The sequence below is a fragment of the Dipodomys ordii genome, unplaced genomic scaffold (assembly GCF_000151885.1).
Source record: "Dipodomys ordii isolate 6190 unplaced genomic scaffold, Dord_2.0 Scaffold55, whole genome shotgun sequence".
Classification (NCBI taxonomy): Eukaryota; Metazoa; Chordata; class Mammalia; order Rodentia; family Heteromyidae; genus Dipodomys; species Dipodomys ordii.
The window spans coordinates 6,699,795-6,713,902 of NW_012267271.1; the positions used below are offsets into that span (position 1 = coordinate 6,699,795).

A 14,108-nucleotide genomic window follows, 5' to 3' on the forward strand; every position below is an offset into this window, starting at 1 on the left:
AAATACTTTCAGGTGTCAATGGTTCATGCCTGTAATCCTAGCTATTCAGGAGGCTCAGGTCTAAGGATCAAGGTTTAAAGTCAGCATAGGCAGGAAAGTCTATGAGACAATTACCCACCAAAAAGCTGGAAGCGGAGCTGTGGCTCAAGTGGTAGAGCAACAACCTTGAGCATAAAAGCTCAGAGATAACGCCCAAGCCCTGAGTTCAAGTGCCAGGACCAAAAAAAAGAAAAAAGAAATACTGATGGCTATATGTGTAAAGCTGAGTCACTGTATAAAAGGACGGACTCTTCTAAGCCTTACAAGGTAGTCTTGTTCACTGTGGAGCCAGTGCCAGCTCTCCAGCTATATGCAGGTGCAGTTAGATGGGTTGAGATCACACCTGTCCCTACATTCATTGCCATTACCTGGTTGTGTGTTCACTTCCATTACCAAAGCCCCTTCAGAGCCAGGTGCTGGTGTCTCATGCCTGTAGATCTAGCTAACTCAGGAGGCTGAGATCTGAGGATTGTGATTCGAAGCAAGCCAAGGCAGGAAAGTCTGTAGTACTCTTCTCCAATTAACCACCAGAAAACTGGAAGTGGTGCTATGACTCAAAGTGGTAGAGTGCTAGCCTTGAGCGAAAAGCTCAGGGACAGCACCCAGGCCCTAAGTTCAGGCCCACAGCTGACAAAAAGAAAAGCTGCTTTCAACCACATGGTGGCTTTCATCTGTAATCCTAGCTAGCTGCTCAGAAAGCTGAGATCTGGCAGATATGGTTAGAAGCCACCTAGGCAGAAAAGTCCTCGAGACTTCATCTCTAAAATAACCAGCAAAAAGCCAGGCTGGAGTCATGAATCAAGTGGGTAGAGCTCCACTCAGCCAGCCAGAAGCAAGCGCAAAGCCCTGAGTGCAAGCCCTGTACTGAATGAATACCCTTGAGTGCTTTCAGTTTTTTGTTGTCTGGCTGGAATCGTTAGCCACACCCCTTTCCCCTGACCTCAGTGTTTTTCAGGAATATCCTTCAGCCCAACAGGGGGAAAAAGGAGGGAGGACTTTTTTTTTTTTTTTGGCCAGTCCTGGGGCTTGAACTCAGGGCCAGGGCACTCTACCACTTGAGCCACAGCGCCACTTTTGGATTTTTCTGTGTATGTGGTACTGAGGAATCAAACCCAGGGCTTCATGCATATTTGGCAAGCACTCTACCACTGAGCCACCTTCCCAGCTTGAGGGAAGACATTATATGTTGTCTGTAGTTTTGATAGAGTTCCACCACTTCTGTCAAAGCTGCTGAGGCAAGGCTTCCATTGCATTCCATCCAGCCTCTGTCTCAGTAGCATGGGCTCACTTGGCCTGCCCCTTGACCATGGGAGGACTCTGAGAGGACTCTGACTCTAGTCTGCTGCTGCTGCTGCTGGCCAGGTTTCTCCCCCACTCCCGCACTGGCCAAGCAGCTTCCCTAATTTCTGTTTCTGGTACACATGCCTGCTGTCCCACTGCTGCTCCTTTGCTCTACTTGGAATCAGTCTCCACTCAGGCCTCTGCGTTGAGAAGCCACCTTGCTTCCAAGGCCTCCCCCTGCTGCCCCTCTTCCCTCCCTGACAAATTGCCTCCCCCTCCTTGGAGATATTGAGGTGGTTGCATTGTCCCTAAGATATGTCCTCAGGGGCAGATGGTCTGAAGGAATTGCAGCATGCAGTACTAAGAGGAAGATGTGCCTTTGGTTTGTTGCTTTTTAACGTCTCTTTTTTACTTGGCAGAGCTGGCTTTAATTTTGGGATAATTGCACCAACACCGTCTTCTAATTTCACTGCCACCCAAGGTATAGTCTCTGCATTGAATAGATCACTTTTGTGTTTCCTTAAACAAACGCAGTTATTTTTGTATAGATAAGACTTACGTAGCATTTGGCGTAAGGGCTGGGTACGTCAGCAGGCCGCTTGCCGGTGCGTGCTTCACTGCAACACCCCCAGGGTTCTGTATAAGAAACTAACACAGCGGGCTCTGCAGTTCAGATCAAAGAGAGAATCTGCTTCTGGAAAGTCAAGGCTACCCATTAGCATTTAAATGTTAACATTAAGATAGAACTAGTCAGGCGCTGGTGGCTCATGCCTGTAATCCTAACTACTCAGGAGGCTAAGATCTGAGGATCCTAGTTCAAAGCCAGCTAGGGCAGGAAAGTCCGTGGGACTTATTTTTTTGGTCGGTCATGGGGCTTGAACTCTGGACCTGAGCTCTGGCCCTCAGCTCTTCAGTTCAAGGCTAGCACTCTGCCACTTAAGCGACAGCACCACTAAGAATCTCACAGACTTTCCTGCCTGGGCTGGCTTTGAACTGGAATCCTCAGATCTCAACCTCCTGAATAACTAGGATTACAGGTGTGAGACTCTAGTGCCCAGCTTTATATTTTATTATTAGGTAGGAGCATTCTATGTGGTCCAGGCTGGTCTCCAACTCCTGGGTTCAAATGATCTTCCTGTGTCCTTAGCTGGGACTGTAGGCATACACTATAGTGCGCCACAAATACTTTTCTTAATGCTTGTTAGAATACCCAAAGTGTTAGAGGGGCCAGGGGTCTGAAACCATAGTAGACATCTTGACCCTGATCCAAGCGTGGCCCAGAAAAGGTCAGGGATTTCATTCCTTTCTCTGATGAGCAGAAATGTGTAAGGTCTTCTTTTAACCTTTGACAACTGAAATGTGTCAATACACCCTGAGGCCTGCTTTCTCCCCCATTTGTACAGGAAAGCACCACCGTGATATAAAAAGATTGGAAAGGAACAAAATCATTGTCAAAAATAGTGAGGAAAATGAAATAGGAATTCCACATCACCTTTTAGCTAATGTGAGAAGAGACAGCAATCCATAAAGAGCTCAGTACAGCACCAGTGATTAGAGTCAGGAGTAGCTCCTCCGCATGTCAGTGTGGTCTGTAGTTGGCATTTTGTGCCCTTGAGCAATAAAGGCAGAGCTGTCAGGTGTTGCCAGGCCGGGCTGGGGTGTATGAGGTAGAGCACCCTCAGGTCAGGGCTGAGGTAGCCAAGGTGCCTTTTCTGTTTTTCTCTGGTTCATAAAAACCATACTTGTTTGTTCCTACCTAGTGAGATGCCTGGGCCAGGTTAATGCTTCCATGGGGAAGTTTCCATTCATCCCCTCCCGCCCCCTGGGAGGGTGCCACTGTTAGAACAACTTGTCTACCCTGGAGGAGAGAGAAGCCAGTGGAAACTTGTTTAAGTGGTATTTTACAGAGTCTAACCCATCTCTCAATTTCTGTTTCTTGCCTAGCGGTGACACCAGCCACCAAAGAGTCAAACCAGCTGGAGACGTTGTCGTTGGGCGGGGGAGGCCAGCCTTTCTACGAGCCCATCCCAGAGGGCTCTTCCCCTGCCGAAGCCGAGTCCTCGGCGTCCAGCAGCAGGCCAGCCGCCCCACCCGGGGCCACCCTGGCCGCCACCACCTCCTCCAGCAAGCTGGAGACGCCGTCCAAGTGGGGAGAGCTGCTGTTCCCAAGCTCTGCATCTGGGGAGACGCTCGGCAGCTTCTCGGGCCTGCGGGTGGGCCAGGCCGAGGACTCTGCCAAGCCACCCAGTAAGGCTTCGCCCGCCAGCCTGTCTGGTGGCCAGCCAGCCAAGCCCAGCGTGTCCTCGGGCTTCAGCTTCCCGGGCTCTGCGGCATTAGGGAAGCCTGCCGAGCCCCCTGCCACCTCCGCGCCCACCAGCACTACGGCGCCCAGCACCAGCGCCAGCGGTTCCTCCACTGCGGTCTTTGGCAGTCTCAGCAGCACGGGACCTGCTGGGGTGGCCAGTTTTGGGGGGATGTCTCTGGGCAGCAGCAAGTCTAGCTTTTCATTTGGAAGCCCGCAGACCAGTAACCCAAGCTCATTGCCTGCCCCCCTGCCAGCCTCCTCGGCCCCTGCCCTCCCAGCGCCCTTCCCCACCCTGTCCTTCAGCAGCCTCCTGAGCTCGCCCGCTGCTTCCCCCCTGCCTGGGTCTTCTGGAAAGAGCCCTGAAGAGCCCCAGGCATCGGCTGCACCTGAGAAGTCAGGCCACGGTGAGGCCTCTGCGCCCATAGCCTCACTCCCAGCACAGCCCGCAGCGGCCCAGCCTCAGCCTCCGCCTCCGCCGCCGGCCTCCGACACCAGTAAAAAAGAACCCGTGCTCACACAGCCGGCAATCGGGAGTCCCGGCACCACGGCATCTGCCGCCAGCCACACGGCCCCCTCTGCCGAGGCCACCCCAGCGGCCGTGGGGAGCCCCGACGTCAAGACGGAGGCAGCCTCTCCCGCCTCCACCTTCGCCGCCCCCACACAGGCCGCCGTGGGAGCAGCTCCGCTCCCTGCTGCTGGCCCGGGGGCTGTCGAAGCTGCAGGCGCCCCTACCAGCAGCAGCACCGTGCCCAGCACCGCCCCAGGCCCTACCACAGACACAGCAGTGTTTGGCAATGTCACTTCGGGCTCCTCAGTCTTCACCCCGCCACCCGCTGTCAGCTCGGCGTTCAGCCAGCTCTCCAGCAGCACGGCCTCTGCCCCCGCGGCCAGCCCAGTGTTTGGTCAGGTGGCGGCCAGCACCGCACCAAGCCTATTCGGGCAGCAGACGGGCAGCATCGCCAGCACTGCCGCCACCACACCACAGGCCAGCAGCCCAGGGTTTGGCAGCCCTGCCTTCGGCACTTCTGCTTCCGGGGCCTTTGGACAGGCGACATTTGGCCAGGCCCCGGCCTTTGGACAGGCCACGAGCAGCTCGGCAGGCGGCTTCTCCTTCAACCAGCCTGGGTTCGGTTCTGGGCCCGCCTTTGGCCAGGCCGTGTCCTCCACCCCCTCGTCCACCACGGGAAATGTCTTCGGAGCTTCCTCGAGCGCCAGCAGCTCTGGCTCCTTCTCATTCGGACAGTCTTCTACCAACACGGGCGGGGGGCTGTTTGGCCAGAGCAACGCTCCCGCGTTCGGCCAGAGCCCCAGCTTTGGGCAGGGAGGCACAGTGTTCGGCAGCACCTCGGCCACCACGTCCACAGCGGCACTCTCGGGGTTTAGCTTCTGTCAAGCTTCAGGTAAGAGTGTGCAGCGGATTATTGCTTTGTTCCTCCCTGGACCATCTGGAGCATTGGCAGCAAGCTTACTGCTGTGTCATTGAAAGAAAGGGAGAGGGAGCGAAAGAGAACGTGTCAGATTGAGAAGGGTGCCGGGAGCACCCGCAGTCCTGGGAGATGCTCCGGCCGGGTCGGAGCTTGCAGGCCCGGCCTAGCTCCAGCTTTCCTCCCCAGCAGGCTCTACTCTGATAGCTACCATACTGCCAATTCCACGGCGAAAAACCAACTATCTTTAATTTGAAGTCATGGCAAGTAACTTGGTGGCTCAGAGTGGTGAACCTTTCCATTGGAGAGGCTTGTTAGAGGCTGGGAGTCCCCACGAGGGCCCTGGAGGCCGAGCTCACGTGAGCCAGAGCTGGCTGTAAGTCGGAGGAGCAGCGGGCTCCTCACCACCTCCTCTGTAGGCCTTTACTTATTTCCTGTGGCACCATCTTGCTTGCCTGAAGAGTGGATCTTACCATTTGAGGAGCTGAGTTCTACTTGTTTTCAGTATCATAATGTTTTCTAACAGTTTCACTATGTTTCAAAGAACAAAACCTGCTTCAGCATTATATCTCCAATTTAGCATCTATGTTTACTTCTAAAAGCCACCAGTAGACAGAGCAGTGCCAGGACTGTCCTGTGTGGCTTCTGATGCTTCCATAATGAAAGGCAGCCCTTCAGCAGCTAAGCTCTGGGGGGAAATAATGAAATGTTCATTCATTATGAGGATGATAATTCAAAAGTGGCTTAGGATTGATTAGGATGGAAATGTTTTCCCTCTTCCAGTGCATGTTAAGTTGTTACCAAGTTCAGCTGTAAGGAGGACACAGTGGTAAAGAGATAGTTTTGAGGTTCACCTGAGGCCTGAGATAGGCTGGTGTGTCCCCTGTGGGGACAAATAGAAGGCTACAGGGTGCCCTGCACTGCCCCCGTCTCTCGTACACTGTTGCTTCTGCAGTCAGATATCAAGAAAATCTGCATAGCAAGCCAAGTGACCAGATTCAGAGCCCCTGAAGAACTGGCCCTCTTCCCTTTCGTGCTGTGTGGAGGGCTGCGCGCTGCCCTCCAGCCCTCCGCACAAGCTCACCTGCTCGGTCAGTATCAGGAACGAGCACAGATCTCCAGCTCTTTGCTGCAGTGTGTCATTCTGCCAAACTATCCTGGCCCTCATCAGCCCAGCGTCTCCACCATGCATTCTGTCACCTGGGAGGTTGAGGTGCCGGTGAGTAGGGAAGAAAAGTATCTATAATGCTAGTGATTGGAAAGCATTCTTGGTGGCTAAGTCCCAGGAGAAGCTTCTCTGAGACTATGCCATCTTACTGACCCACATCCATTGGTAAAAGAGAAAGATTATTATAAAAAGCTATCAAGTCAGGCCTCTGAATTCCACAGTTACAGATACAGCCACAGAGCAAAAATAACTGACCAGAAACCAGACTGTGCTGACATATGCAGAGTTTTTCTTATCATTATTGCTTAAATAATACAGCAATTACTTAGGTACCATGTATGTTGTACTGGGCATTGTAAGTAATCCAGAGATGAGTTAGAGAACATGGGGGCTGGGCAGGCATTTGCACTGCACTGCGTGCTGTAAGCAATCGAGGTGATTTACAGAAAGAAGATGGCGGGTGGTGCAGCCTCTGTGCAGGCGTGCTGCTACCTCACAGGGTCTGGAGGACACAGGAACTGGTGTGCTCAGCGAGGCAGCACTTTCACTCAAGTTGATTGGTGGCAGGGTAACAGCACACTTGCATGCCTTTTTTTTTTTTAATGTCTTTACTGTTTAAGACTCATCCAAGTTGAACTTTTGTTTTCTTTGTGTTTTGTAGGTTTCGGATCTAGTAACACTGGTTCTGTGTTTGGTCAAGCCGCCAATACTGGTGGAACAGTCTTTGGCCAGGTAAATATATTCTGTCTCCGTGCATGTCCACATCTCCCCCCATTCTCCCCAGTGTAACCGAGTCAGTTTATGCTATGTGGCCAGGCCAGGCCCAGCAGACAGCCATGCGTGCTGCTTAAGCTGCCCTGAGGGCAGACAAGCGGCTGCCACCTTGCATTACAGAGAGCCAACCACCAGGACTTCATCTGTTGTCAGTCCTGGGGGAAGGACTTGCTGCCTTCAGTCAATCTTCTGCCTGTTTTATTAGGCCAGGGGTTGTCAAACTGCAATCCTCAGGCCAGGTCTACCTGTAGGCCTTGTTTCCTTTAAAGACCGTAAGCTAAGAATGGTTTTTACATTTTTAAGTGGTTGCTGGGGCTGGTGGGAGAAGGTACAGTGGACACTACATGCTGCCACTGTGCTGAGCTGTTTGCAGTCCTGGGCCTCCTCCAGGTGCCCTGAGCTGCTGTTCTTGATCCAGCAACAACCCCTGTGTGCCAGCAAGGCCCGCACATCCTTGTAAGTGCCTTGTTGAATGACTCAAACGCATCATCACAGCTACTCTAGGGATGGGAGCGGTGGTTGCTCCCATTTGAAAGATGAGAACAGTGAAGTCCAGCATGCACCCTGACTGCCTCCTGAGAAGCCCTCCCTTCAGAAGGAAGGTGTCTGTGACATGGAAAGAGGGCGCGGCTGTAAGGGCAGTTAGGGCGCATGACTACAGAGCAGTGAGTACCTAACTGGTAGGCAGGGTGATCTTCCTCAGAGGTTTTTTTGTTTGTTTTTTGTCCGTCATGGGGCTTGAACTCCGGGATTCGGCGCTATCCCTCAGCTCTTCAGCTCAAGGCGAGCGCTCTACCACTTGCCACAGTACCACTTCCGGTTTTCTGGTGCTTAATTGGAGATGAGTCTCACGGACTTTCCTGCCTGGGCTAGCTTTGAACCGAGATCCTTAGATCTCAGCTTCCTGAGTAGCTAGGATTATAGGCATGAGCCACCGGCGGCCTGCTCCTCAGAGGTTTTATCAACCCCTGGCTTGGCAGATGGGCTCTGCCCTAGTCGGTGATCTTCCTTTTTTATTTTTTTTGCCGGTCCTGGGCCTTGCACTCAGGGCGTGGACACTGTCCCTGAACCTCTCTGTGTTCAAGGACAACACTCTACCACTTGAGCCACAGTGCCGCTTCCAGCCTTTTCTGCTTTTGTGGTACTGAGGAATTGAACCCAGGGCTTCTCCCCAGCCCTCCGTGATCTTTCTCAAAAGAGAGAAATGAAACTTCTGATTTCCACATCTGGTAATGGGAACCTAAGTCATTCAAACCAGATCACGACGGAAACTATGAGATGAAACCAGAAGTCATGTCTTCAAAGCTAATATGGTATTTCACCAAGCCAGATTCACAGGAAAACGGGAACCTAGAGGAGGAAAGTAAGCACAGATGCCATTTCTGCCCCAAGGACTTCGTTAACCTGAGAAACTTTGAACTTTGTATTTAAGGAGCCTCGCGGTAAAAGGAGCAGAAAATACTAAAATGCATACAAAGGTGATGTTCTCCCACACTTACAGGGGACTCAGATTCCTGGAGCTCACCCTGTGTACGTGGCCCCCCGGACAGTGGTGCCTCCAGATGTCTGACAGCACATTCATTCGCTCTAAACTCCCATTAGACTTAGGAGTGACCGTTGGGATGCCGATTCCCACAGCAGCCACGAGCCAGAGCCAAAATAAACACCAGAAACAACTTGCAGAGACTGCTCGACTATAAAGCACAACTGTTCTACATGCTTAAGAGAAATGAAAGGCAAACTTCAAAATGCCTGTAAAGAATAGGAAGCTGTACAAAGCATATATAACAACTTTGAAGATGAACCAAGAAGAACTTGTAGAGAAGTGTAATAAAATTTCAGTGGGTCAGTGTTCGGGGCTGAGAACTGCGTTCAGTTTCTTTCACAGCTGCGCAGCCCTGGCTGCAGCACAAAGCAGCCTCATCTCACAATGTACAACACAAGTAAAGTTTCATTTACAAACACAGGTTTACCAGTAAACCAGAAGTGGCTCTGTGGCTCAAGTGGTAGAGCTCTAGCCTTGAGCTGAAGAGCTCAGGGACAGCGCCAGGCCAAGAGTACAAGACCCATGACTGACCAAAAACAAAAACAAAAAAACCCAAAAGAAAAAAAAAAAAACAGAAAAAACACAGCATATATAAGATTGGGCCCCAAAACTGTAATTCGCTGGCTCTTGAAAGAGAAGAAATACACTGAATGCTTTAGAGAGAGAAAAAAGGAAGCACCAAGCAGAAAATCTAATGTATTTAGCCAGAGCTCCAGAAGAGAAAGGGAGAATATGTGTTGCTGTATTAGAAGAGTGAAGGACTGAAAATTCCCAAAGCCAGCACATGTCAGAGTGCATGGAAGAAAATCTGCTATCACAGTGAGAGAGAGCACAGGCAACAAAAATAAAAAGACTCACAGCAGCTCTGGCTGGGCTGACAGGCTGACCTCTCTCAGTTATAAAGACAGGCAGAAGACAGTTGGACCACTGCATTTACCAATCCTAAATCTTGAACTCAGGGCTAGGGTGCTAACCCTGAACTTTTGTGGTTAAGGCTAGTTAGCACTCTTACGACAGCTCCACTTCTGGCTTTTTTTTTTTTTTTAATTGGGGATAAAGAGTCTCATAGGCCTGCCTGCCCAGGCTGGCTTCAAATTGTGATCCTCAAATCTTAGCTTTTTGAGTAACTAGTATTATAAGCATGAGCCATCAGTGCCCAGCTTGCAATCAGTTTTTTTTAAGTCAGCAAGTAACAACCGCGAGATAATCCAAATGTTAGAACTAGAGACAACAACTTAAAAATAGCTGCTGTGCTCTAGGATTTACAAGAAAATATTGGAAAAAATAGTTGAATATAGATAGCATCTCTGCAGAGATTTGGAAGTTTAAAAAAGAAAGTGAAAAGTGGTTGGAAAAGTGTAACAGCAGAGTGAATACGACCAAAAAATTGAACTTTCTGTGCACTTGTTCAATTTGCTATAACTTCAATTTTAAAATGCTGTTGTTTATTTCCATCGCAATGGATGGGGTTCTGTTGAGTGCGTTTATGAGGATGCAGTACCTGCTGGACTCATTCACTCAGTAAAGTACGCTCAGTACCCGTCCTGATGATGCCTTAACTGCCCTGTGCTCAGTACCTGCCCTGAGGATGCCATAACTGCTGGCTCCTTCTGCCTCATGAAGTATGTTCAGACCCACCCTGCTTGTTTCTGTGGACAGCTGTAGAAGGCCGGGCTGGTCCTCAGCATTGCCCAGACTCACACTATCCATGAGTTCCTCAGTCGTCATGGTTTCCTGCTCAGCCCTTAGCAAAGCTTTGGCTTTCATGATTGGATTCTAGTTGTGCAAAGCTCCTCGCCCCCGAATGGCTGCTTGAATTCCTGTCATTTTTAAAGAAGTCTGAAGAGACTAAGCCAGGCGCTGGTGGCTCACGCCTGTCATCCTAGCTACTCGGGAGGCTGAGATCTGAGGATCACAGTTCCAAAGCCAGCCCAGGCAGGAAAGTTTGTGACTCTTACCTCCAATAAACCACCAGAAAACTGAAAGTGGCACTGTGGCTCAAGTGGTAGAACACTAGCCTTGAGCTGATGAGTTCAAGGACAGTAAGAAAGAGATTGAAAACACATTAGAAGGGCTGGGAAGGTGGCTCAGTGGTAGAGCACTTGCCTTGCATGCCTGAGGCCCTGGGTTCGATTCCTTAGCACCACATAAGCAAAAAGAAAAAAACGGAAGTGGCGCTGTGGCTCAAGTGGTAGAGCGCTAGCCTTGAGCTGAAGAGCTGAGGGACAGCACCCAGGCCCAGAGTTCAGGCCCCACAACTGGACCCCCCAAAAAAAAATGAAACAAAAAAATGAAAACACATTAGAACTCTGGAGAAGGCTAGAGTTTGTTTTTTGTGTTTGGGGTCCAAAAGACAGCCTAGAGTGCTGGCACTTCTTTGGTGTGGCAGAGGTGAGTCAGGGATCATGGCACTTGTGAACAGAAGTGAGGAGCTACCCCCGACGCGTTACATATTGCCTTAGTCTCGGCCCAGGGTGACAGCTGGGTGTGCCAGGCAGAGCAGGATGAGACAGAGTCCCTAGCACAGGGACACTGCCGTCATTTTAACCAGCAGCCAGGTTTCTGAGCAGGTGACTCGTTCGGGCACTGCTGTGTGAGGCAAGTTCATCTCTGAGCTCGTTGGATTCACTCTCCAGCCTGAGGTGGGCAGTGTGCTAACCCCATCTTACAGCACCACTGTCCCCCGGATGGGCCATCCACAGCCTCCTGCGCGGCTGCCCATTTCTGAGGTCAGCTTTCATCAAAGGGAACACCTCCCTCCTGGATGTCCTTAAAGAACCAGTTTCCACAGAAATCAAGTGCGGTGCTTGGAGCAGCTCGGAGTTGACGTGTGGCGGAGTCAGAGCTCCTGCCACGCGCGCAGAGCTGTCCGGAATCCCATGTGCACATTAGAGAAATGACAAAATCACTCGCCACCCGCTACCAATGAGTTCAGCCAAAGATTAGAAGGAACAAGTGGTGCTCGGGTGGTCTAAATCATTTTCCAACTTCTTCATTTGGTGAAGCTCTTGGGGGATTGCTTTGCCCACCCTGGCATGGTGTCAGACACCACAGGGCAAGCGAGCAGCACAGACAGTCCCCGCCTACCACGCATGAGCTTGGGAACCGCTGCGTACAGGAAGCCCCGGCCAGGGCCCTGCTTCTCCTGGGCTTGTTGGGCGTCCCTTCCAAAGCTAATCAAGTCCTCTTGCTTTTTCCATGTGTGCCCTCCTGCCACGGACGTGGCCTGTCGTTTCACAGTGGCCTCTCATCCTGCCCTGCCTCCTGCCACGGACGTGGCCTGTCGTTTCACAGTGGCCTCTCATCCTGCCCCTTTGTTTTCTAGCAGTCCCCCACTTCCAGCGGGAGCGTGTTCGGGTCTGGAAACGCTGGGAGAGGAGGAGGCTTCTTCAGCGGCCTTGGAGGAAAACCCAGCCAGGACGCAGCCAACAAAAACCCGTTCAGCTCGGCCAGCGGGAGCTTTGGATCTACAGCCACCCCAAGTAAGTAGGGAAGCCTTTCCCCAGCCCCTGCTGCCGGTGTCATCCTCCTGGCATTGGCAGAGCTTCAGGGACAGATACACAGTGGGTAGAGGACCTAGCAGGCCCATTTAAAATCCTACCACAAAGCAGTGCGGTCATTTGGGTTGGGAGGGGAGGTTGTTGTTTTGTCCGTTGGAGGACTTGAACTTGGGGCCTGGGCACTGTCCCTGAGCTCTTTATTTTTTTATTTTTTGTCAGTCATGGAGCCTGAACTCTGGGCCTGGGCGCTGTCCCTCAGCTCTTCAGCTCAAGGCTAGCACTCCACCACTTGAGTCACAGAGCCACTTCTGGTTTTTTCTGCTTGTGTGGTGCTGAGGAATTGAACCCAGGGCCTCGTGCATGCAAAGGCAAGCGCTCTACCACTGAGCCACCTTCCCAGCCCCCTGTCCCTGAGTTCTTGTGCTCAAAACTAGTGCTCTATCACTTTGAGCCACAGTGCTGCTTCCAGTTTTCTAGTGATTAATTGGAGGTAAGAGTCTGATGGACTTTCCTGCCCAGGCTGGATTTGAACTAGATCCTCACGTCTTAGCCTTCTGAGTAGCTAGGATTATAGGCATGAGCTACTAGTACCTACCAGCTTTGTTGGTCATGGTGGTAGTCATGGGGTTTGAACTCAGGACCTAGGCAATGTCCTGAGCTCTTTCGTTTGAAGCTAGTGCTCTACCACTTTGAGCCACAACTCCACTTCTGGTTTTCTGGTAGTTAATTGGAGATAAGAGTCTCACAGACTTAACTGCATGGGCTGGCTTCTACCCGAGATCCTCAGATCTCAGCCTCTTAAGTAGCTAGGATTACAAGCGTGAGCCACCAGCACCCAACCGGTTTGGTTTCTAATAAGATACCCTATATAGTCATGAAAAGACACAAGAGCTGCGGGGAGAGGCTTGGTACACTGAAATGGCCTGTCTGCTGTCTTCTGTCCCCACCTCTGTCTCAGTGTTGAGGTGCCCTGAAGCAAGTGCAGGCAGGCCGCAGAAGCCAGGCACACACGGGCTTGCATCTGCATTGCATGCTGCGTGTGCTTTGAACTCCAGCTGTGGGGAAGCTGAAGCCCTTAGTTCATCTCAACTTCTTTTTTTTATTGCTTTTTATCAGAAGCTGTACCTCTTGGCACTTTCTTCTGCTGCTGATGTTTGAAACGTTTTTTTGTAAGTGTTCATTCTGCTGCTGAGGCTGAGATTGAGAGTTTGGGCTGTCATTTTCCTCTTAGCTTCTCTGGTGTCATGTGCTGCATCTCCAGCCACTTTGCTGAGCCAGACCTTAGCAATCCTGAGCTCAGTCTCCCACAGTGGTGGGTGTAACAGTGAAACTCTCCACCCTGCTTTGCTCTCTGATCAATAACCCATCCCTGTGACGTCCACTCCAGCGAGCTCAAAGTGAAAGGTTGCTTGCTCTGAGATGCATTGCTCTTCCCTCGTGAGGTTACATAATCAGAGTTTGTTGCTTTTCAGGTCGTAGTCTGCCAGGAGAGATTTAGAACTCTGGAATGAAGGGATCCAAGAAATCACATCTAGTTGTTTTCAAACACTGTTTAAGCAGAATCCTGATAAGTAAAACAAAAGCAGGTTCTTGCCGAAGCAGAGGTCAAGAACCCAAAGGTTCACAGGAGTAGTTCGCCTGGCTGTCAGAATCAGAAAGTGGCTGATCCGAAGCCCACCTCACTCACATGATAACATGCAGCGCTACATCTGACAGGAACGGGCACTTGATAGCATGCGCGAGTGTGTCATGGCTCTCCCCGGCTCGCTCATCTCTAAAGCCATGGCTCTCGGCTGGCCGAGTGCCCGTCCCTCAGAAGGCAGCCGGAGCTGGCACACCACCGGCTCTTGTGCGCTGGCTGTGCATGCCCCCAGCCCATGCCCAGTGCCACCACCTCAGTAGCCTCAAGTCGGGTGGGAGTGGAACAGCACTGTACCCCAGGACTCCTCCTGTCCCCAGACGCTCTAGTTCTTAGCCGGTCTGGTCTTCATCTCCTAAATGTTCACTCGTAATTATACTTGGTACTCTTAGCTGACTTTTGAAGGGATGGAAGAGAGACAGACAGACATCT

General features: G+C 51.4%; 1 protein-coding gene across 1 annotated transcript in view; it reads left to right on the plus strand.

Moving 5' to 3' along the window:
- The window catches only part of Nup214 (nucleoporin 214kDa), a 70,120-nt gene that overhangs the window by 45,642 nt on the left and 10,370 nt on the right, over nucleotides 1-14,108 (plus strand). Inside the window, exons 27-30 of the mRNA XM_013021291.1 lie at nucleotides 1,740-1,801; nucleotides 3,265-5,025; nucleotides 6,879-6,949; nucleotides 11,863-12,019. Of these exons, the coding sequence (XP_012876745.1) occupies nucleotides 1,740-1,801; nucleotides 3,265-5,025; nucleotides 6,879-6,949; nucleotides 11,863-12,019 (2,051 nt within the window). The remainder of the gene's footprint in view (nucleotides 1-1,739; nucleotides 1,802-3,264; nucleotides 5,026-6,878; nucleotides 6,950-11,862; nucleotides 12,020-14,108) is intronic.